The sequence below is a fragment of the Scyliorhinus canicula genome, unplaced genomic scaffold (assembly GCF_902713615.1).
Source record: "Scyliorhinus canicula unplaced genomic scaffold, sScyCan1.1, whole genome shotgun sequence".
Lineage (NCBI taxonomy): Eukaryota > Metazoa > Chordata > Chondrichthyes > Carcharhiniformes > Scyliorhinidae > Scyliorhinus > Scyliorhinus canicula.
In genome coordinates, this window is record NW_024055482.1 from 119,284 (window position 1) to 141,852 (window position 22,569).

The window sequence follows — 22,569 nt, forward strand, 5'->3', positions numbered from 1 at the left end:
CTTCACAAATTACTTTCCTACCTGCCTTTGAGGCATCAGAAAATTTAGCCACCAGACATTCAATCCCGTCATCCAACACATTCATACAGATTGTAAATGGTTGATAGCCCAGCACTGATCCTGGTGACATTTCACTTGTCACATCTTACCCACCCAGAAATGACCCATTTATACCTACTGGCTGCTTCCTGTTCGCTAACCAATCCTCTATCATTGCTGATATGTTGCCCCCACACCATGAGTTCTTATTTTGTGTAATAACCTTTGATGTGACACCTTCGGAAATGATAAAAGCACATCTACAGGTTCCCCTTTATTGACATCCCTTGTCACTTCCTCAGAGAACCTTGCTAAATTAGTCAATAAAATGAAATGAAAATCACATTGTCACAAGTAGACTTGAAATGAAGTTGCTGTGAAAAGCCCCTAGTTGCCACATGCCGGCACCTTTTCGGGGAGGCTGGTATGGGAATTGAACTGTGCTGCTGGCCTGCCTTGGTCTGCTTTCAAAGCCAGAAATTTAGCCCTGTGCTAAACCAGCCCCTAATGTTCTAGTCATGTTCAGAATGTTCTAGTCAATCACGGTTGATTCCCTGAACCCATTTTCAAACACTGTCAAAAGAAAAATCAAATTTCCTTTACCCCTCTGGTTCCTTTGCCAATGACCTTAGACGGACTCACTTTCTGTTAAAGAGCCTGTCAAACTCTCACCCACTTGCCCAAAAGTGAACAAATTTAATCAGGAAAAGTCAACGAATTCAAATATTTTCCTGTGAAAAGTTTATTGATCAAACAGAACATGGTTTAAAAAAAATAACAGAAAATTACTTGAGGATCAAAGACAACTAGAGTAACAGGATGTTCACAATATTCTGGTCCCAAATAGTTTCCCTTCAGCTCCTTTGTACCCTGTTCCCGTGACTCCCCGCTTTGGACACGGGGCACTGAACCGTCAGGCCCTGTCACCCCTCCCCACTGAACCCTGATTGGTTGGAGGTCCAGTTCCCAGTCTGCCTCTAGCACCTTCCTGTCTCTATTTGCGACGCACATGGCAGTTCCCCAACTGAGGAATAGGCCCCGTTATTGTCAGCTAAATTCAGCCCTCTGCGCCGTCACCAGGCTGTCATTGACATGAGCAATAGAGACAGAAAGGTGCCTGAGGGTCAAATAGGAAGACAAAACTTGTGGATTTAGACCCCCATAAAGGTCAGCAACGTTTGAGAAAAAAAATGAAAGGATGACACGATGGGACTTCAAGTTTTATGACTTTTGCACTGATAACGGCATCGTTGCCGCTTCCGTCGACGCAGTGTAGCACGGGCCCGGGGTGGCGGCGACATTGAGGATCTGGGGGCAGTGGAGATGGCACAGAGGGGAGGCAGGGACTTCAATCTGGGCCCCGATACAGAATAATCACTGGTTCGTTCCGGGTAGAATAGACGGGGCGTTCCTAAGTTGGCACAGGGTGGGTATCAAAAGGATGGGGGACGTGTTCATTGATGGGACTTTTGCTCGTCTGAAGGAGAAATTTGGGCTACCCCCGGGGAATACCTTTAGGTACATGCAGGTTCGTGAAAAAGGTGGGGGAATTCCCACTGCTGCCTGCCCGGAAGATACAGGACAGGGTGGTCTCAGGGGTGTGGGTAGGGGATGGCAAGATATTGGAAATATATCAGGAGCTGCAGAAGGCGGAGGAGGCCTCGGTGGAGGAGCTGAAGGGCAAGTGGGAGGAGGAGCTGGGTGAGGAGCTGGATGAGGGCCTGTGGGCTGACACCCTGGGCAGGGTCAATTCCTCCTCACCTTGCTCCAGGCTCAGCCTGATATAGTTTAAGGTGGTGCACCGGGCACATATGACAGTGGCGAGAATCAGTATGTTCTTTGGGGTGGAGGATAGGTGTGTGAGGTGCTCAGGGAGCCTGACAAATCATGTCCATATGTTCTGGGCATGCCCGGCACTTACAGGGTTTTGGAAAGGCTTCGCAAAGGCTATGTCCAAGGTCCTGAACACTCGGGTAAAACCGAGCTGGGGGATAGCGATATTTGGGGTATCGGACGATCCGGGAGTGCAGGAGTCGAAAGAGGCCGGAGTTCTGGCCTTTGCCTCCTTAGTAGCCCGGAGAAGGCTCTTGTTAATGTGGAGGGACGCGAAGCCCCCAAGCGTAGAGGCTTGGGTCAGTGACATGGCGGGATTTCTCAGGTTGGAGAAGATAAAGTTTGACTTGCGTGGGTGCTTACAGGGGTTCTCCAGGCGGTGGCAACCGTTCCTTGACTTTCTCGCGGAACATTAGGTGGAGGTCAGCAGCAGCAGCAAACCGGGGGGAGGGGGGGGGGGGCTTAGGCAGTGGATGGATTTCATTTATAAAGGGCAGATACCCCACCTTATTTTGTTAAATTAAGTTGTTTTCTGTTTTACTGCTACGTTTTCTTTTCGTTGTTTTCTTTTTGTAGTACTTTGTAAAAATTATTGAAAACTTTTGAATACAAACAAATTTTTAAAAAGTTTTATGACTTTTAATACAACAAAAACAAACTAGAAGCTACTTTAACTCGGAAACCTACACGTTAAACTATAAACGAGAACTGTGCCCTTGCAAAATCTAAAATCACACTCCACGATTATAGTTACTCTGTCCTGGAAGTCGAAACTTAATTGTGTCAGAACCTGTCCGAAGTGAAGATTCATTCCCGAGGATTTACTTCCGTTCTTCAACCAAGACACCGAGGTAAAAAAAGGGAGAATAGAATAGAATGTGAACTAGCAAAATACATAAAAATGGACTGTAAAAGTTTCTGTGGCTACGTAAAAAGGAAACGTTTGGCTCAGACAAAGGTTTGTCCGTTCCAGATAGAGTCAGGAGAATTTAGAATGAGGAATAGAGATCTCTACAGCCACCTCGGTCAACACTCTGGGATGTGGGGATCATCAGCTTTTGGGGATTTATTCACTTTCAGCCCCATTAATTTCTCCAGTGCTACTTTTTCACCAATACTAATCTCTGCCAGTCCCTTGGTTCTCTGGTGTTTTGGGGACAATTTCTGTATCTTCCTCTGTGAAGACAGCCACACATTGTTTAGTTTCTCTGCATTTCCTTACTCCCCATTATAAACTCTCCCGTCTCTGCCTGGAATGGACCCACATTGGTCTTTGCTAATCTTTTCCTTTTCACATTCCTGTAGAAGCTTTTCCAGTTGGTTTTTATGTTTCTCGCCAATTTGCTCACATCGGTTTCTTGATCCTCCTTTGCTGAATTCTAATGGATCTCATGGAATCTTTTAACTTTTCTTGTTAGCCACGGCTACATCATTTTTCCTGTTGGATTTTTGTTCCTTAAAGGAATCTATATTTGTTGTATAAGTGTGAAATAAAAGTTGCAAAAATCCCAGAGGACTATAGGCTGCTCTCGCCATTGACAGAGAGAGAGAGCTGACTGGAGCTGATTTAAGCTGAGGGTCAGCACACCTCAGGCGAGAGGCCTGGCTGAGAAGGCCGGGCCTTCATGAATAAACTCAGCCAGTACAGGAGTTGAATCCTCTCTGTTGGCCCCGAACCAGCCGTCCAGCCAACTGAGCTAACCGACCCCTGTTAAATATGTAATAATTCCTTAACCATTAGGTAGTCCCTGTACCAATCAGTTTCCCAGTCCACCTCAGACATCTTGCCCCTCATACCCGGATAGTTTTCTTCTGTGAGGGACATCCAGATAACTTAAACAAATGAACCATGTAAACACCAGGGCCCATCTCCATGGCAACGTGGCACGCTTTGGGGGGTTTGAAACAGAAATAGAAACTAAATATCTTCACACTTGCAAACACCCTTTCACTCTGTGATCCTTGCGCAATTTGAAGCCAGGTTGTAGCAACAAGTCTCAAAGAGCATCAGCCGACTGGAGGCAAAGTGGTGAGACCGGCCAGTCCAGCAGAAAGAAACCCTCCAACCATCCCCACTGACCACCTGTCAGAATTAACAAAATGCAGTCCTGGGTGTAGAGCAGAAACAGTAACAGCAGAATCCAACCCCTGTAATCAATTGTGAAATTGTTGGTGTCACAGCAGGTGTGCTGAAACATGCAATCCCGTCTCACATTGAGAGGTGGACGGTGTCTCCCCAGTGTGAACTCGCTGATGTCTCCGCAGGGTGGATAACTGAGTAAATCCTTTCCCACACTGAGAGCAGGTGAATGGCCTTTCCCCAGTGTGAACTCGCTGGTGTGTCTGCAGGTGAGATAACTGAGTGAATCCCTTCCCACACGGAGAGCAGGTGAATGGCCTCTCCCCAGTGTGAACTCGCTGATGTCTCCGCAGGGTGGATAACTGAGTGAATCCCTTCCCACACGGAGAGCAGGTGAATGGCCTCTCCCCAGTGTGAACTCGCTGGTGGCTCCGCAGGTGGGAAATGTGAGTAAATCCTTTCCCACACTGAGAGCAGGTGAATGGCCTCTCCCCAGAGTGAACTCGCTGGTGTGTTTGCAGGGTGGATAATTGAGTAAATCCTTTCCCACATTGAGAGCAGGTGAACGGTCTCTCCCCAGTGTGAACTCGCTGGTGTGACTGCAGGTTGAATAAATAGAACATAGAACATAGAACGATACAGCGCAGTACAGGCCCTTCGGCCCTCGATGTTGCACCGACATGGAAAAAATCTAAAGGCCATCTAACCTACACTATGCCCTTATCATCCATATGCTTATCCAATAAATTTTTAAATGCCCTCAATGTTGGCGAGTTCACTACTGTTGCAGGTAGGGCATTCCACGGCCTCACCACTCTTTGCGTAAAAAAACCACCTCTGACCTCTGTCCTATATCTATTACCCCTCAATTTAAGGCTATGTCCCCTCGTGCTAGCCACCTCCATCCGCGGGAGAAGGCTCTCGCTGTCCACCCTATCTAACCCTCTGATCATTTTGTATGCCTCTATTAAGTCACCTCTTAACCTTCTTCTCTCTAATGAAAACAACCTCAAGTCCATCAGCCTTTCCTCATAAGATTTTCCCTCCATACCAGGCAACATCCTGGTAAATCTCCTCTGCACCCGTTCCAAAGCTTCCACGTCCTTCCTATAATGAGGTGACCAGAACTGTACGCAATACTCCAAATGCGGCCGTACTAGAGTTTTGTACAACTGCAACATGACCTCATGGCTCCGGAACTCAATCCCTCTACCAATAAAGGCCAACACACCATAGGCCTTCTTCACAACCCTATCAACCTGGGTGGCAACTTTCAGGGATCTATGTACATGGACACCGAGATCCCTCTGCTCATCCACACTACCAAGAATTTTACCATTAGCCAAATATTCCGCATTTCTGTTATTCTTTCCAAAGTGAATCACCTCACACTTCTCCACATTAAACTCCATTTGCCACCTCTCAGCCCAGCTCTGCAGCTTATCTATGTCCCTCTGTAACCTGCAACATCCTTCCGCACTGTCTACAACTCCACCGACTTTAGTGTCGTCTGCAAATTTACTCACCCAACCTTCTGCGCCCTCCTCTAGGTCATTTATAAAAATGACAAACAGCAACGGCCCCAGAACAGATCCTTGTGGTACGCCACTCGTAACTGAACTCCATTCTGAACATTTCCCATCAACTACCACTCTCTGTCTTCTTTCAACTAGCCAATTTCTGATCCACATCTCTAAATCACCCTCAATCCCCAGCCTCCGTATTTTCTGCAATGGACGACCGTGGGGAACCTTATCAAATGCTTTACTGAAATCCATATACACCACATCAACTGCTCTACCCTCGTCTACCTGTTCAGTCACCTTCTCAAAGAACTCGATAAGGTTTGTGAGGCATGACCTACCCTTCACAAAACCATGCTGACTGTCCCTAATCATATTATTCCTATCTAGATGATTATAAATTGTATCTTTTATAATCCTCTCCAAGACTTTACCCACCACAGACGTTAGGCTCACCGGCCTATAGTTACCGGGGTTATCTCTACTCCCCTTCTTGAACAAAGGGACCACATTTGCTATCCTCCAGTCCTCTGGCACTATTCCTGTAGCCAATGATGACCTAAAAATCAAAGCCAAAGGCTCAGCAATCAAATGACTGAATCCCTTCCCACACTGGGAGCAGGTGAACACCCTCTCCCCAGTGTGAACTCGCTGATGCTTCCACAGGCCGGATGAATCACTGAATCCCTTCCCACACTGAGAGCAGGTGAATGGCCTCTCCCCAGTGTGAACTCGCTGGTGTGTCTGCAGGCTGGATAACTGAGTGAATCCCTTCCCACACCCAGAGCAGGTGAACGGCCTCTCCCCAGTGTGACTGCGTACATGAATCTCCACCTGAGATGGGGCTTGGAATCCCTTCCCACAGTCCTCACATTTCCACGGTTTCTCCATGTTTTGGGTCTCCTCGTCTCTCTCCAGGCCGGATGATCAGTTGAAGCCTCATCCACACACACAACACGGGTACAGTCTTTACACGCTGTGAATAGTGTGATGTTTTTTCAGGCTGTGTAACTGGTTAAAGCTCTTTCCACAGTCAGTTCACTGGAACACTCTCACTTGGGTGTGTGTTGTGTGGGTCTCGGTGCTTTTCCAGTCACACTGATGTTTGAAATCTTTAGCTGACAGTTCCGGTAAACATTTCACCTTCTTGATTCAAAGGCCGATGATATTCAGGTTCTAAGGAATTGAGTGACTATCAGATCGAGACGTGACTTTTGAGATTTCTGTCTGTAATTCCTCCTTGTCTAATATCCTGTAAAAACAATTTACAAAATTCATCACTGTCAGTACAGGGTAGAAACAGACAATTCTAGTTTCTATGCCACATTTTTTTCTCTCTCTTATTCCCCGAAAGCTGCAAATTTCCATCCCACACACTCTCCCTCCATTCTCACTCTGCTGTATCTAATATTCACCCTCCCAATTCTCCTGAAGGTGCTGATTAATTGACTGACAGATCCAAACTCACAGCTTCCCGTCCAGGAGATCAGAACAAATATGAGCTGCAGTCAGCCATTCGGCCCATCAAACCTGAACCATTCAATGGGATCATTGGTCGATCTACCTCAGCGCCGTTTTCCCCACACTATCCCCATGTCCCTTGACCTCTTGAATATCTAGAAACCTATCAGTCTGTGTCTTGAAAATACTTGATGACTGAAGCTCTAGAATCCTCGGAGGTCGAGAATTCCAAACCTTCACCACATCCTCAAACAAAGAAATCCCTCCTCATCTCAGCTTTCTCTCCGTTTACCTGCCTGTTCCCCATAACCCTTAACACCCTCAATCAGAAATCTGTCTGTGGCTGGGGTGGGGGGATGTCAGGCATGTGATACGGGTCCAGGAGTAGCTGCTTTTCCACAGGTTCTGGTGCCACTAACCTATAATCTGACACTTATCTTGATTGCCCGGCACTCATCTCCCTAATCCTTGAATTAATATTTGTTATCGTGTCCCTGGAAGACTCGGGGTTTGGTCTGGTAGGATTATGCTGGAAAAAGTGAAGAAATCATCGATAAACAGCGCAGGTGGATTCAGCGGGAATGGAGCCGCCTTTTCAACATGGCGGCCTGACCCTCGGGAGGTCTCTCGACCCCCCCGCTCTCCGGGGCTCTCTGGGAGGCGGCAAAAATGATGACTGCCGACATTATCCGTGGTTTTGACCAGAGGCTGAGTGTGCTGACTCAATATCTGTGAGCTCATGCGGCCCAGCTGCAAAACGCCATGAAGAGGTTCGATGATCCGGAGGAGAGAATCCTGAACATTCAACAAGATGCCTCTTTGACGGAGGCAAGAATTCAAAACTTTGAAAACCAGCCGAGTGGCTGGCGGAGGTCCTGGAGGAAGGACTTGGAGGATCGAGGGTCGGAGAAAGAACATCCGAGTCGTCGGCCTGTCCGATGGTCATCATAGAATTCACAGCGCAGAAGGAGGCCACTCGGCCCATCGAGTCTGCGCCTTGGAAACAGCACCCCACCCAAACCCATACCTCCCCCATCCCCATAACCCAGTAACCCCACCTAACCTGTTATTTGGGCACTAAGGGATATTTGTCATGGCCAATCCACCTAACCTGGACATCTTTGGACTGTGGGAGGAAACCGGAGCACCCGGAGGAAACCTACGCAGCCACAGGGAGAACGTGCAGATTCCAGACAGACAGTGAGCCAATCCGGGAATCGAAACTGTGACCCTGGAGCTGTGAAGCAACTGTGCTAGCGTGCTGCCCATAATGATGTTATTTTCTGTCCATTTAGTGTGGAGGGTAAGACTCCCGTTAGGTACTTCAACGACCGACTGCCACGTTTTCTCAAGCTGGATATGAAGCCTGGGCATTTCAAATTAGAAAGGGTGCATCGGTCTTTGAGGCCGAGGGATAGTTTTCATCCCAGGCCTGTAATCATTCACTTCCACAAATTGAGAGAATGTCCTGGAGGGGGAACAGCGAGGTAGCACCTGGCCCCAGGAAGGAGTGAGGATTTACTCCTTCCAGGACTTTGCGGCAGCAACACAAAGCTCCGAGGCTTCGATGAAGTTCAAAGGCAGCTCAAGGCTGTGGGGAGTGAATTACGTCAGGCTTTACCCTGCAACCCGAAAAATGGTATCCAACAACTCCGTCAAGTCTTTCAATAATCCAACTATTGCCTTGACCTTCATTAAATCCATGAAGGGCAAGGATCTGGAGGGATTGTTTGCAGCTCGGACTAACTCAGGTTCTACTCCGGACTCTTTTCCTGTCATGGTGTTGTCTGAATTTTAGAATCACAGAAACACACATTGGGACAGGAGTAGGCCATTCAGCGCCTCGAGCCTGTCCTGCCATTTAGTGAGATCATGGCTGATCTGTGACCGAACTCCATATCCATGAATATCTTTGCTCAACAAAACTCTACCTCAGAGTTAAACATAATAACTGATCCAGCTTCACTTGCTGTTTGTGGGAGAGAGTTCCAAACCTCTCCCACCCTGTGTGGGAAGACGTTCTTCCTAACACCTCTCCTGAATGGTCCAGCCCTAATTGTTTTAGACAATAATCCTGAGTTTTAGAATCTCCAATCAGTGGAAATAGTTTATCTTTATCTACCCTGTCTTTCCCTTTTAATATCTTAAATACTTCAATCAGATCACACCTAAAATGTCTAAATTTTGGTGAAAACAGGCCTAATTTATCGTTAAAACTTTGGGTCAGAGCTTCTGAAATCTCTCCCTCGCCTCCCACAGCATCCTGGGACACAATTCATTCAGACCCGGTAATCTAATAATCTTCTGGCCGGCACAATAGCAGAGTGGTTAGCATTGCTGCTTCACTGGGCCAGGGAACCGGATTCGATTCCGAGCTTGGTTCACTGTCTGTGCGGAGTCAGCACGTTCTCCCCGTGTCTGTGTGGGTTTCCTCCGGGTGCTCCGGGTTCCTCCCACAAGTCCCGAAATATGAGCCTGTTAGGTGAATTGGACATTCTGAATTCTCCCTCTGTGTACCAGAACAGGCTCCGGAATGTGGCGACTAGGGGATTTTCACAGTAACTTCATTGCAGTGTTAATGTCAGCTGACTTGTGACAATAATAAAGATTACAATGAATGGGTCAAAGAGCCTCTATCCGTGCTGTAAAGAGAGGGAATGAATGAGAAGGACTTTACAGAGAAACTGCCAAAGCCCCAACATTCACCAGCTCTAAGGACACACCTTAGCTCCCTTTCCAATCTGAAAGCAGCCTGAGCTGGATTTACATTCCCCTTAATTCATCATTGCTGGGTGATAATCCTGTACTTCCTTACCTCACACCACTGTGACAGCACCTTCACTACACAGACTGCAGCAACTGACCAAACATCACCTTCCCAGTTATTCCTGAAGGCACCGCCTTCCCAACCTGGCCCCTTGCCTGAGGTGTGGTGATCCTCAGGTCACATGACCGCCGGTCAGCTCTCTCTCCCGGGACCAGGCCCTGCATCACAGCCACCAGCTTGGGGAAGCAGAGCGCATGCGCTAGCGTCTTGGTGACGCAACAGCTGGTGGGCGAGACCTGAAGGTTTCTGTTCCCAGCCGGGTCCTAGTGCCTGAAACAGGTTTTAAACTAATTCACCCACTCCCAGGCTGAAGCTGATGGATGTTTGTTGCCTGGAGGTGTCTCTGGATTACGTAGACATTCAGTGTGAGAGGCTGCAGCCTCTGCATAGCTACCTGAAGTGTGTTATACAACGTTTGATTACATTTCGTGGTCCTTTCCAGTTCATTATCAGGATGTTTGTGTGATATTTTCTTAACATTAGGGTGATATTTCTTTATTTAAAATACATTTCAGCAACAGGCTTACTGGGGATTTTTAACGGATAGAACATTATTTATTATCGCACTATTTCCCTGGATGTTTGAACATCTCATTCTCTCGTCCCTTTCACACTCACTGACACAAACAGAAATTAGGTAAAGGTCAAGTTGAAACTGTAATGATGAAAATGGAACGTAGCCTCCAATCTTTATATCTCTGCAGGTATGTTGTCTTCTTGTTTAGCTGATCCTTTAGTTGGAGTGAAGCGTTTTTAGAAATATATAATTCTCACGAGGCTCTGAAGCTTCTTGTAGATGAATAGCCAGGAGGTTGGTTCTCAGGGGGACTTGGAAGCTGGAATAAGTTCAGTCCTGTGGCTGCACTGGGAGACATTCAGCTCTGCTGGTTCAGCTGGTTCCTGGTCCTACAGATGCTTCTCACACACACACACATTTGCTTTGTTCAGGGTTTAGTATACTGCATCCCTGACAATTAACTGCATGGTTAAAACTCTGAGACCCAGAACACCCCGATACAATAGCAGTTTACGATGCTCACTCACGCTTATCTCTGCCCCAATTCGAGCTCATTCTCCTGTGTTCAATATGGCACTTGGAGACCAACAGTCCAGAGGTTTCATATTCCTCAAATGCTGGTTCATCCTGACACAACGTGACATTTAAACTTCACAGGTGGCTGTAAATTTTCCTTATGCAGGTCCGTGTTCAACTAAATATGGGTCACAGCATCGAATATTGCCCACAGTTTAATGTCCATAATAACATGTTAAGTTGCAGCCACCTTGGCAGAGTTTGTGGATCTTACAGTCTATAATATCTAGTATCCTTGTGCCGAACGTGACATCTTCAATCTACTCTTGGGTCTGATTAATACAGTGCATTGTAGCTGGGTGGGATGGGTGGCATGGTAGCAAAGTGGATAGCAATGTTGCTTCACAGCTCCACGGTCCCAGATTCGATGCACAACTTGGGTCACTGTCTGTGTGGAGTCTGCACGTTGATCCCGTGGGTTTCCTCGGGTGCTCCGGTTTCCTCCCACAAGTCCCAAAAGACGTGCTGTTAGGTGAATTGGACATTCTGAATTCTCCTTCTGTGTATCCAAACGCGCGCCGGAATGCGGCAACTAGGGGCTTTTCACAGTAACTCCATTGCAGTGTTAATGTAAGCTTACATGTGACAATAAAGATTATTATTATGGAGGGGGTGGTGATTACTCTGGCTGCCGACTTCTGTTCCGTGGTCTTGTCTATTCCCAGTGGCCCTGAAGAGGGAGCATGTGGTATCCACCGGAATGTTTGACACCTTCCACACCCAGTGGATACCTCAGCGGACAGAGTGTTTCAGAGACACTGGGGACAATATTCTGGTTCAGTTAGGAAGGTTCCCTACACTTTTGTTGGGGCTTCTGGCTGATTTTGGTCGTTTATTTTGACTGGACCACATGCTTGGGGAAAGCAAGAGCAGAAAGAAGGTCTAATAGAAACTAGAATGACCTGTTGTGAATTTCTATCCCATTCTTACAGTGATCATTTTTGGAAACCTATTTCAGGCATTAGAACGGGAGGACAGGCAGCTGGGCAACTCAAACTAAATATAACATCAAGATCTGACAGTCACTCAATTCATTAGGATCTAAATATCACAAACTGTCAATGTGTTTGTCTGTTCTGACTGTGGGAAGAGATTTCAAACATCAGTGTGACTGGAAAAGCCCCGACACACACACACCAGAGTGGGAGTGTTCCAGTGAACTGACTGTGGAAAGAGCTTTAACCAGTTACACAGCCTGAAAAATTATCTTGTTTCCTCTTGTGAGAGAGTCTAGCACGACAGGGCATAATCTAAGAGTGAGGGGTCTCAAATTTAGGACAGAACTGAGGAGATATTCTTCCATCAGAGGGTAGTGAATCTGTGGAATTCTTCAGCTGGCATTCTATCTCTGCAGTTTACCATAAATAGGCAGAGGTGAAGTTGGCTTTACCTGGATGGGCCGCTTGGTGGCGCAGTGGCTCTTTCACTGAGGGGCCTTAAGTTCAGACACATCCCAGACAGGACTGGTGAGGAATATCTGTCTGGGAAAGGGGAGACAACTGTATAATCGGGGAAAAGGATCAGTGCCGATGGACCTGAGAGAAATGAGTTCAGCAAAGTCTTACTTTCTTCATTTTTCCATCAACGTTAATTAAAATTTCTGAGAAAATATTACACAAAAGTTTATTTTGATGTTTACAAAAGAGAACATAGCGATTGAGGGTCACAGTGAGAACAGAACACATGCCCTCTGAGCTGCCAAATGTGTGTACAACTGTAACAGGCACAAGAGAGAACAGGAGCTCAACATAAAGGGAAGGCAACAGTTATATAAGGAACAAGATATGTTACTTATTTAGACGTGACATTGAGGGAAATTATTAGCTACAATTATAATACAATTATGTCTCGTACATTTCAAACTGAAAGCAGAAATACTGTCCATGATTGTCTCAGTTATAGATGCAGAATAATAAACTGAGAGAATTTTACTGTTAGAGTCACCAAGAGGAGATATTGTATTTCTGTCACACACAGATCATAATAAACAGCTGAGGAAAATCTACAGCGTCTGAACGTCAACCGATCACATGATCTGTAAAACAGAGATAAAATGATGAAGCAGATGTTTATGATCTGGGACATTGATGTTAGAGTTTTTAATCAATCAAGCATTTATGGTTTTTAAAAGGCTTCTGCCGGTTTGAAGGGTGAGTGGATTGAATCTTCTCACCTTCACCAGAGTGACTGCAGTGCTGTAGGACATGCTCAGGACGAACAGTGTGATGAATGTGGAAGCGGTTGTCCAGATGTTCCTGTTATCATCCTCATCGTCTTCAGTCCAGGTGTGGTCTGTGGTATCTACGAGGATAGAGCCCAATAAATATATTAAGTTGTTTATTAATCCAGGATATATTGTTAATATTCTCATTTCATTATCTTTATCTGATCATTCATTCTCTAATATATTTTTCATTGCATAGCTACTGTAGAGTTCGCGACACTCACCAACCGATCTCTGTAACTTTCTTTTTCCAATTTAGGGGCAGTTTAGCGTGGCCAATCCACCTACCCTGTACAGCTTTGGATTGTGGAGGTCAAACCCACGGACACGGACAGTCATCCAGGACCAAGATCGAACCCAGGTTCTCGGCGTCGTGAGGCAGCAGTGCTAACCACTGCGCCACCATGCCGCCCTTTGCCTGACATTTGTATTTGTTCTTTAGCATTTGTGTCGGTGTGGATGGGGATCTCATGTTTTGCTTCTTTTGCCTGTCCAGATGTATGTAAAATGCCATTGTGTGTGTTCATGTGCCAATGAGTACTGATCTGTGTATTTGTGTGTCAGCGCCTGTATGTACACTTTGTTTATCTTCTATCAATGTGGAGATATGAGTGTGTTATTTATTTTTTTCATAAATTTAGTGTACACAATTCATTTTTTTTCCAATTAAGAGGCAATGTAGCGTGTCCAATCCACCTAGCCTGCACACATTTTGGGTTGTGGGGGCAAAACCCACGCAAACACGGGTAGAATGTGCAAACTCCACAAGGACAGTGACGCAGAGCCGGGATCGAACCTGTAACTTTGGCGACATGAGGCATCAGGGAGAATCTACTGCGCTTCTGTGCTGCCTTAATATGAGTCTGTTATTGTGTATGCTTATGTGTTGAAGTCTATGTTTATATATTAATGCCTGGGTTAATATGTGTTTGTACTTTCCTGCCTAGTAATATGTGTTATTGTGTCCATTTGCGTACATCATGCATGCCAGTGTCTTAATGTTTGTGACTGGATAAGCGCATTTGTGCTTGTATATGCGTGTGCATATATATGTGTGTGTGTTTTATCATAGAATTATCATCATAGAATCCCTACAGTGCAGAACGAGGCCATTCAGCTCATCGAGTCTGCAGCGACCCTGTGAAAGAGCTCCCTACCGAGGTGCACGCTCCTGCCCCACCATCATAACCTCATAACCTCACTTAACCTTTTGGATACTAAGGGGCAATGGAGCATGGCCAGTCCACCTACCCTGCTCATCATTGGACTGTGGGAGGAAACGGGTGCACCCGGAGGAAACTGATGCAGACACAGGAGAACGTGCAAACTCCACACAGGCAGTCACCCAAGGTTGGAATTGAACCCGGCCTTTGGCACTGGGAGACAGTAGTGCTGTGTATGCGTTGATGAAAAAAAAGGAAAATCACTTATTGTCACGAATAGGCTTCAAATGAAGTTACTGTGAAAAGCCCCTAGTCGCCACATTCCGGCGCCTGTTCGGGGAGGCTGTTACAGGAATCGAACCGTGCCGTTGGCCTGCTTGATCTGCTTTCAAAGCCAGCAATTTTGCTCTGTGCTAAATGATGGTTGTTTACAACTATGTATTACTTGTGTATTGATGTCTCCATGTGCACTAATGTATATTCATGTTAACATGTGTACGAGTATATATCTACGTGTACCCATAATTGTGGTAATGTGGATTATTGTCTCTGTCCTTAATTCTATACTTCTGGGCAGCACGGTGGCACAATGGTTGGCATTGTTGCCTACGGCGCTGAGGACCCGGGTTCGAATCCCGGCCTTGGGTCACTGTCCGTGTGGAGTTTGCACATTCTCCCCGTGTCTGCGTGGGTTTCGCCCCCACAACCCAATAGATGTGCAGGATAGGTGGATTGGCCACACTAAATTGCCCCTTAATTGGAAAAAATAATTGGGTACGCTAAATTTATAAAAAAAAAAAAAAAAAAAAAAAAAATTCTATACTTCTGTCATCGTGAAATTGTGTGATTGTATATGTTATTGGTTACATTTGCGTTTCATATTCTACTTGTCAGTCTACTTGTCTGGTTTTATATGTTTGCGTTTGCATCTTTGTGTATCTGTGTGGACATGTGGGTGTATGCGTATGTTTGTGTACGCTTGTGTGCCTGATTGTGTACGTATATTAGTGTCTGTATGTGTCAATGTGTATGTGAGTATAAGCGTGTGCTTTTTTGTGTTTGTATGCATGTTTGTGCATTTCTGTACACGTTCGCGTGTGTTCTTGTGTCAATATATGTTTGGTTTGTGGTGCCGGGTGTATGTTTTGTGTGTGTTTCTGTGTGTGTGTGTTTGTGTCCATGTGTGCATGTGTATATGTCTGTGGGGAAGGGGGTGTATGTATGTGTTGTGTTTAAGTCTGTTTAACTGTGTGTTTGTGTATTTGTATCAGCTGCCTGTAGCTTTGCCAGTTGTGGGTATTATTGGTACCGATGTCGCATATGTTGAACTTTGTGCTTATAAGTGTGTTTTGTGTGAGTTGCAAGCTGACATCAGGTGACCTAATGCAAAAATACAAGGAGGTGCCTTAGGAGAGAACAATGAAAATCCAGGGAGAATTCCATCACCAGTCTGGATTTGGATTATGGGGAATCAGTTTTAGTTTACGGATAAGAGGAACTAGAGTGCAAAAAAAAGTAAAATTCTGTTGCATAAATAGATATTTAAAGAACATCTTTATCATGGTGGTCTTTTCACATCTTCAGGCAGTAAACTACAAGCCGACTTGTAATGTCAGTGACAGAATGCTCAGAGTATAGACCCGTCCGCTCTCAAACTCGCTGCTTGGGGATTGGGAGGACAGTGAGTTAATCATCTCTGGATAAAAACAAATTCCTGCGGATGCTGGAATCTGCTGAGATTTTCCAGCATTTTCTCTTTGGAGTGAATAATCTCCCTCTCTCTGGTCAGCTGAACAAATTCTCTTTGGGTTTCCACCTGCTGAGGAGGTGGAGATACAGAGAGTCCACTCATCACCTTCCTCCACTTTTCCTCGGGAACGTGGAGGTGAAATGGGTTAATATTGCCCCTCCCCTCTCTGTTGTTGAAGTGGGGGTACAGTGGGTTAACGAATGCCCCTCCCCCTCTCTGTTGTTGAACTGGGGGTACAATGGATTAACTAATGCCCCTCCCCTCTCTGTTCGGGATGTGGGGGTACAGTGGATTGACTAATGCTCCTCCTCTTCTCTGTTTGGAACGTGGGGGTACAGTGGGTTAACTAATGCCCCTCCCCCTCCCTTCTCTCTTCGGGACGTGCGGGTACAGTGGATTAACTAATGCCCCTCCCCCTCTCTGTTCGGGATGTGGGTGAACAGTGGATTAAGTGATGCCCCTCCCCTCTCTGTTGTTGAAGTGGGGGTACAGTTATTTAACTAATGCCCCTCCCCCCCTCTCTGTTGGGGAAGTGTGGTACACTGTGTTAACAAACTCCCCTCCTTTACATGGTGTATATGTGGGGATAAGTGTATTAAATACTGCACTCCCCACGCATTGGTGTGGAAGTGGGGTTACAGTGGGTTAACTAATATCCCTTCCTCTTTGTTAGGTAGTTGGGGTGCAGGGCATTTACGAATGGCTCTTCCCCTCTCTTTTTTGGGTAAATGTGGACAGAGTGGATTAACTGATGCCCCTCCCCTCTCTCTTTTGGGGAAGTGGGGGTACAGTGAATTAACTAATGCCCCTGCCCTCTCTGTTGTTGAAGTGGGGTACCGTGGATTAAATAATTCCCCTCCTCTCTTTTCAGGAAGTGAGCACACAGAGGATAAAGGAAAGCCCCTTCTCCTCTCTCTATTGGGAAAGTAGGGGTACAGTGGATTAACTAAAGGCCCTCCCAATCTCTTTGTTGTGGAAGTGGGGGTACAGTGTCTGAACTAAAGACCCTCCTCCTCTCTCTGTGGGGAGAGTGGGGGTACAGTACATTAACTAAAGATCCTCCTCCTCTCTCTGTGGGGAGAGTGGGGGTACAGGGCATTAACTAAAGATCCTCCTCCTCTCTCTGTGGGGAGAGTGGGGGTACAGTGCATTAACTAAAGATCCTCCTCCTCTCTCTGTGGGGAGAGTGGGGGTACGGTAGATTAACAAAAGACCCTCCTCCTCTCTCTGTGGGGAGAGTGGGGGTACAGTGCATTAACTAAAGACCCTCTGCCTCTCTCTGTGTGGAGAGTGGGGGTACAGTGCATTAACTAAAGGCACTCCGCCTATCTCTTTCCAGGGGAAGTGGGTGTACAGTGGGATAACTGATGCCCCTCCCAATCTCATTTTTTGTGGAAGTGGGGTACTGGGGATTAACTAAAGACCCTCCGCCTCTCTCTCTTTTGAGGAAGTGAGCACATAGACGATAAAGGAATGCCCCTCCTCCTCTCTCTGTTGGGAAAGTAGGGGTGCAGTGGATTAACTATGGGCCCTCCCAATCTCTTTGTTGTGGAAGTGGGGGATGGTGGATTAACTAAAGGAGCTCCGCCTCTCTGTGTGGGGAGAGTGGGGTTACAGTGGGTTAACTAAGGACCCTCTGCCTCTCTCTGTGGGGAGAGTGGGGATACAGTGAATGAACAAACTGGATTCCGCCTATCTCTTTCTTGGGGAAGTGATGTAGTGGATTAACTAAAGGCCCTCCCACTCTCTTTTTGTGGAAGTGGGGGTACAGTGGATTACCTAAAGGCCCTCCGCCTCTGTTGGGAAAGTGTGGGTACAGTGGGTTAATCATTTCCCTTTCCCCTCTCTTTGATGGGGAATTGTTGGTCCATGTTTCTGTGTGACCCTCAATTCTGTTCCCAGTGGGTGTGATGCAGTAACTTAAAGCTGACATTAATTTTAAAGGGATGGACAATGGGAGAAGCAGGAACACCGAGATCTAAATGTGATGGGTTTGTTTGTCTGAAATGGGAAATTGTCCGATTTCTCCTCAGCGGGAGGAAAGTCAATGAAGATATTTTGCTGAATCCTGGAATGAATGAGTTTTACTCTGTCTCTAACCCAGGGTGTATCTGAGCTGGGAGCACTGATTGTATCAGACTTGGGGCCGAGACCTGTAGAAATCCGGGTCTCATTGAACAGATCTAATATCAGCAAAGTGGAAGCGACATTAATTAAGTGGCTGTACATTTAAATCACAATTGGAGGGAAAATAACTTTATTATTTTTATTTTATTTCAAAATATAACCAATCGATTCTCATTGACATGAATTAACGGTGTCCATCAGAGCGAGGGAAATGTTCACAAAACTGGGTTTACCGCTGGATTTATCAACCGTTCTGTTGATGATCTTCAAGGGGATGGCTTCATGTCCCACCACACAGGAGTAAGAAGCGCCGCTGGCCCACTCCTCCGCTGCAATGGATAACAGGCTGTACATGAAGAAGGAGCTATTGCCGTTCTCCGCCATCACCTCGGTGTTCTTGTAGTTCCCGGGATTCACCGGCTTGTCCTTGACGGTCCACTTGACGAAGATCTCTCGGGGGGAGAAACCTCTCACTAAGCAGTTGAGGGAGACGAATCTCTGAGCGGAGACGTCTTCAGCCGAGGGTAGGAGGACAGAGACGGACGGTTCCCGCGGATTGGGATCTGCAGAAAATGCACAATAAATGTCAATAAAATGGGAAATTCCGGAAACAATGGAACCGCGGGTTAGATGTGAGAGAAATGTGTTTTGTGTTGGATTTTAAAGGTTTCCATTTTCCACTTTGGGATCTGTCCGGTTTCCCAGCTCGGAGCAGAGGTGGACACAACCTTTTCCCTGAGAATTTACGGATATTGGATTCGAAAGTTTCAGAAAGTGTACAGCAAGGAAACAGGCCATTCGGCCCAACTGTTCTGCGCTGGTGTATAAACTCCACACCAGGCTCCTCCCACCTTACTCCCAGAGGATTGGAAAACTGCCAATGTCACACCCTTATTCAAAAGGGGAGGGAGTCAAAATCAGGTAACTATTAGGCCAGCGACCTTAACATCTGTCCGTGGAAAACGGTTCGAGTCCATTATAACAGATCCAATAGCTGAGCATTTCGAAATACATAACATAATCAAACAGAGTCAGCACGGCTTCATGAAGGGTAACTCATGCCTGAAAACTTTATTGCCCTTATTCGAGGTGATAACGCGAAGGCTAGAGAGGGGGAGGGGTGGGGGGCAATAGATGTAATATACATGAATTTCAAAACTGTGTTTAATAAATGAATGTACTATTCCCATGTTTACAGATGGCAAAAATAGGTAGAAAGGCAAGTGGTGAGGATTACAGAAAATCCACAGAGGGACAGAGAATGTGAGGTTACACACTTTGGGAGGAGGAAGAACATAGCGGAATATTATTTAGCTAGAGAAAGACTGGAGAAAGCTGAAGTAACGGGGGAATTGGGGGCTCTCGTGCAGAAACCACAAAAAGCAAATTCTGCAGGTAATATGGAGACAAATTGAATGTTGACATTTATTTCAAAGGGAATAGAATATAAACATGGGGCAGTCTGGCTAAAACTATACAAGGCATTCCCGTACCGGACTCCACGAACAGGCGCCGCAATGTGGCGACTAGGGGCTTTTCACAGTAACTTCATTGAAGCCTACAGTAAGCGATTATTATTATTTAGTTAGACTACACCTGATACACTTTGAATAGTTTTGTTGCCCTTATCTGAGGAAGACAGATTGGTTTTGAAGGCAGTCCAGAGAAGGATCATGAGGTTGATCCCAAGTATGGAGGCATTTTCTTATGAGCTGAGGGTAACTTTGCTGGTTTGTACTTCTTGGAGTTCAGAGGAATAAAGCGACCTGATTGAGACAAGATTCTCGGGGAGTTTCTTTGGATAGACGCTGAGAGGTTGTTTACCCCTGTGGGAGCGTCTCGGAGCAGTGCAGGATCACAAAGTGAGGGTTCTCCCATTTCAGACAGAGATGAGAAGGAATTTCCTCTCTCAGAGGGTAGTGAAGCTGTGGAGTTATTTAACGCTGGGGGCTGTAGATTCTGGGTCGGCGAGTACGTTCAAGGTTGAGGGAGACATATTCTAAATCAGTCAAGGCGTCAAGGGATATGGGGATAAGGCGGGAAAGAGTAGTTGAAGATAATCACATCAGATCAGTCATGACCTCACTGAAGGCTGGACCAGTGTTGATGGGCCCAATGGCCTACATCTGCTCCTAAGTCCTGTGGACTATGGTCTCGCTCCATCTAAACCCAATATCGCTGTTTTCAATTCATTCTTCATTCGTCTGCATATCAATTTCCCCCTTAAACTCTAAGGGCCCAGAGTATTTAGTTAGTGGAATTACCAATCAGAATGGACCATAAATACACTGAATGCTAAATACTGACCGCTGCACTGACACTAGAAATAGACACAATGACTCACTTATTGCTTCAGTTTCACCGCTCACCTATTTTTTTGTGGATTGCAATTCTTAAAGGAGTTGGCAGGTCCTGATGGCTCGCCACACAGTCAAACACAGCCCCACTCAGCCAGGCTTGTGTCGAGATGTTTAATTTGCTGAGCACGCTCTCAATATCTGCCCCTGGCTCGTCTGCAATCCCTGATTTCAGCGGCTTCTTCGCTTCACTCCAGGACACGTTGACTCCATAAGGACCATTCGAAATGACGCAGGTTAAGGTTACAGTCGCCTCCAGTAAGACCTGTTCTATTGGTGGTGGCAGTATTGTTACTGAGGCGTCAGTGCAAACGGAAGAATCTGTGATTGAAAACATGAAAATTAACCCAAGTTTCATCTTCACAATCAGGACAGCAGGATTCAGCCTTCACTCTCTAAATGGGAATAAAGCAACTTCGAAATATCAACCTCTGAAGACCGCCTTTAATCTTCGATATACAATAGAAAACCAGCGTGTTCTGTGAAATATATTATGGAATCATAGATCACTACAGTGCAGAAGATGACCATTCGGCCCATGGAGTCTGCACCGACCCGCGAAAGAGCACTCTACCTTGGGCAATTCCTCACAACCCCACCTAATCTTTGGACATTCAGCGACAATTCAGCATGACCAATTCACCTAACCTGCACGTATTTGCCTGCGGGAGGAAACCAAAGCATTTGGAGGAAACCTGTGCAGAGACGGGGAGAAGGTGTAAACTCCACACAGTCACCCGCCGTCAGTATTGCACCGGGTCCCAGGCACGGTGAGGGCTCAGTGCTAACCACTATTGTGAAAATCGTTTAGCCCCGGTATCATTTTAATGAATCAGTATTGCAGCATTCCCAATGCGATTCATAATTCCTGATCTCTGGAGCGCAGTCATGAATGCTAATTTATAAACAGGCTGGATGAACTTTTCAACACTTTCCCCCGGAATTGTTATCAATAAAGGATTCAAGACATTCACTGCCTCTGACATATAATCAGCTGTTTCGGAATAAAGCTGACATCAAGTCCACCTCACTCACTAAATGACTTCAAAAGTGAGGGAAACCTTCTTTGCTGTTCTGATCAAATCCTGAATGGTGAGCAACCCTAATGCAGCTTACATCAGAATGAAATACAAACCACATAGAAGTTATTCTGTGCTTTGTACTAACTTCAGTAAATTCCTGATTTGGATTAACATCAGAATGCAGGATGATTTATTGTTTCCTCTGTTTGTGTCTCTTACCAGACGCGGTGATGTTGTGACTTTGGGTGACCCGTCGATGAATGACCTGGCAGGTATAGACCGCTTTGCTGAACCATTCCCCAGCGGAGACTGTCAGCCGACTGCTCGCCGAGAAGTTCCCGTTCACTTCACAGGCGGGAGAGGTGACAATTCCTGAACCCATGGCTTGTCCATTCTTCAGCCATTTCACCGTCATTGAATTTGGCTGGAAATCGTTAATTGAACAGACCATGGTGGCAAATTTCTTGCTTGAGATTTCTTCATTAGAACTCACGGTGAGGAGAACATTTGGATGGATGTCAGGTGGAGGACCTTCAAGAAACAGAAATTAGACATTTCTTGAATAAGATGTTGTGACGAATAAAATGACTCATTGTATTTTAACAGTTTCTCTGTGGTCACTATTTCTCGCAGGAATCAGACCAAGCAGAGTACCATCAATGTGTTATGACCAATGATGTGAATAAAGTAATCAAAGCGTCTGTTTCTCACAGATTCCACAACACTTACATTTAATTTCAATGCTCTTGTCTGAGCCGCTGTGTCGAACCTCACAGCTGATTTTGCTGCATCCCCCCTCTGACTCGGTGATGGTTAACTGGCTGCTCAGGGTGTATGTTCCCTTCTTGTTTCTCACTGACGGGTATTTCTTAACTCCAGTGGTGATCAGCTGCCCATCTTTCTTCCAGGTGAGGCTGGTGATTTCTGGGGAGTAGTCCATCGCCAAACAGCCGAAGGTCACGGAGCCGTCGGTGTTGTGTTGCTGACAGGAGGAGACCAGGCTGTAGAGAGTGGGCGGAGACGGTGTCGCTGGGAGAGAATGGCCCATTCAACAAGTTAGACTCTGGTTT

At 46.1% G+C, this 22,569-nt stretch overlaps 1 gene segment (V, D, J or C); it reads right to left on the reverse strand.

The window, feature by feature from the left end:
- Positions 1-12,465: 12,465 nt before the first annotated feature.
- The window catches only part of LOC119960071, a 31,406-nt gene continuing 21,302 nt past the window's right edge, over positions 12,466-22,569 (reverse strand). The window contains 6 exon segments of the C gene segment in view: positions 12,466-12,891; positions 13,030-13,157; positions 18,354-18,683; positions 20,490-20,798; positions 21,719-22,030; positions 22,229-22,528. Of these exon segments, the coding sequence occupies positions 12,883-12,891; positions 13,030-13,157; positions 18,354-18,683; positions 20,490-20,798; positions 21,719-22,030; positions 22,229-22,528 (1,388 nt within the window).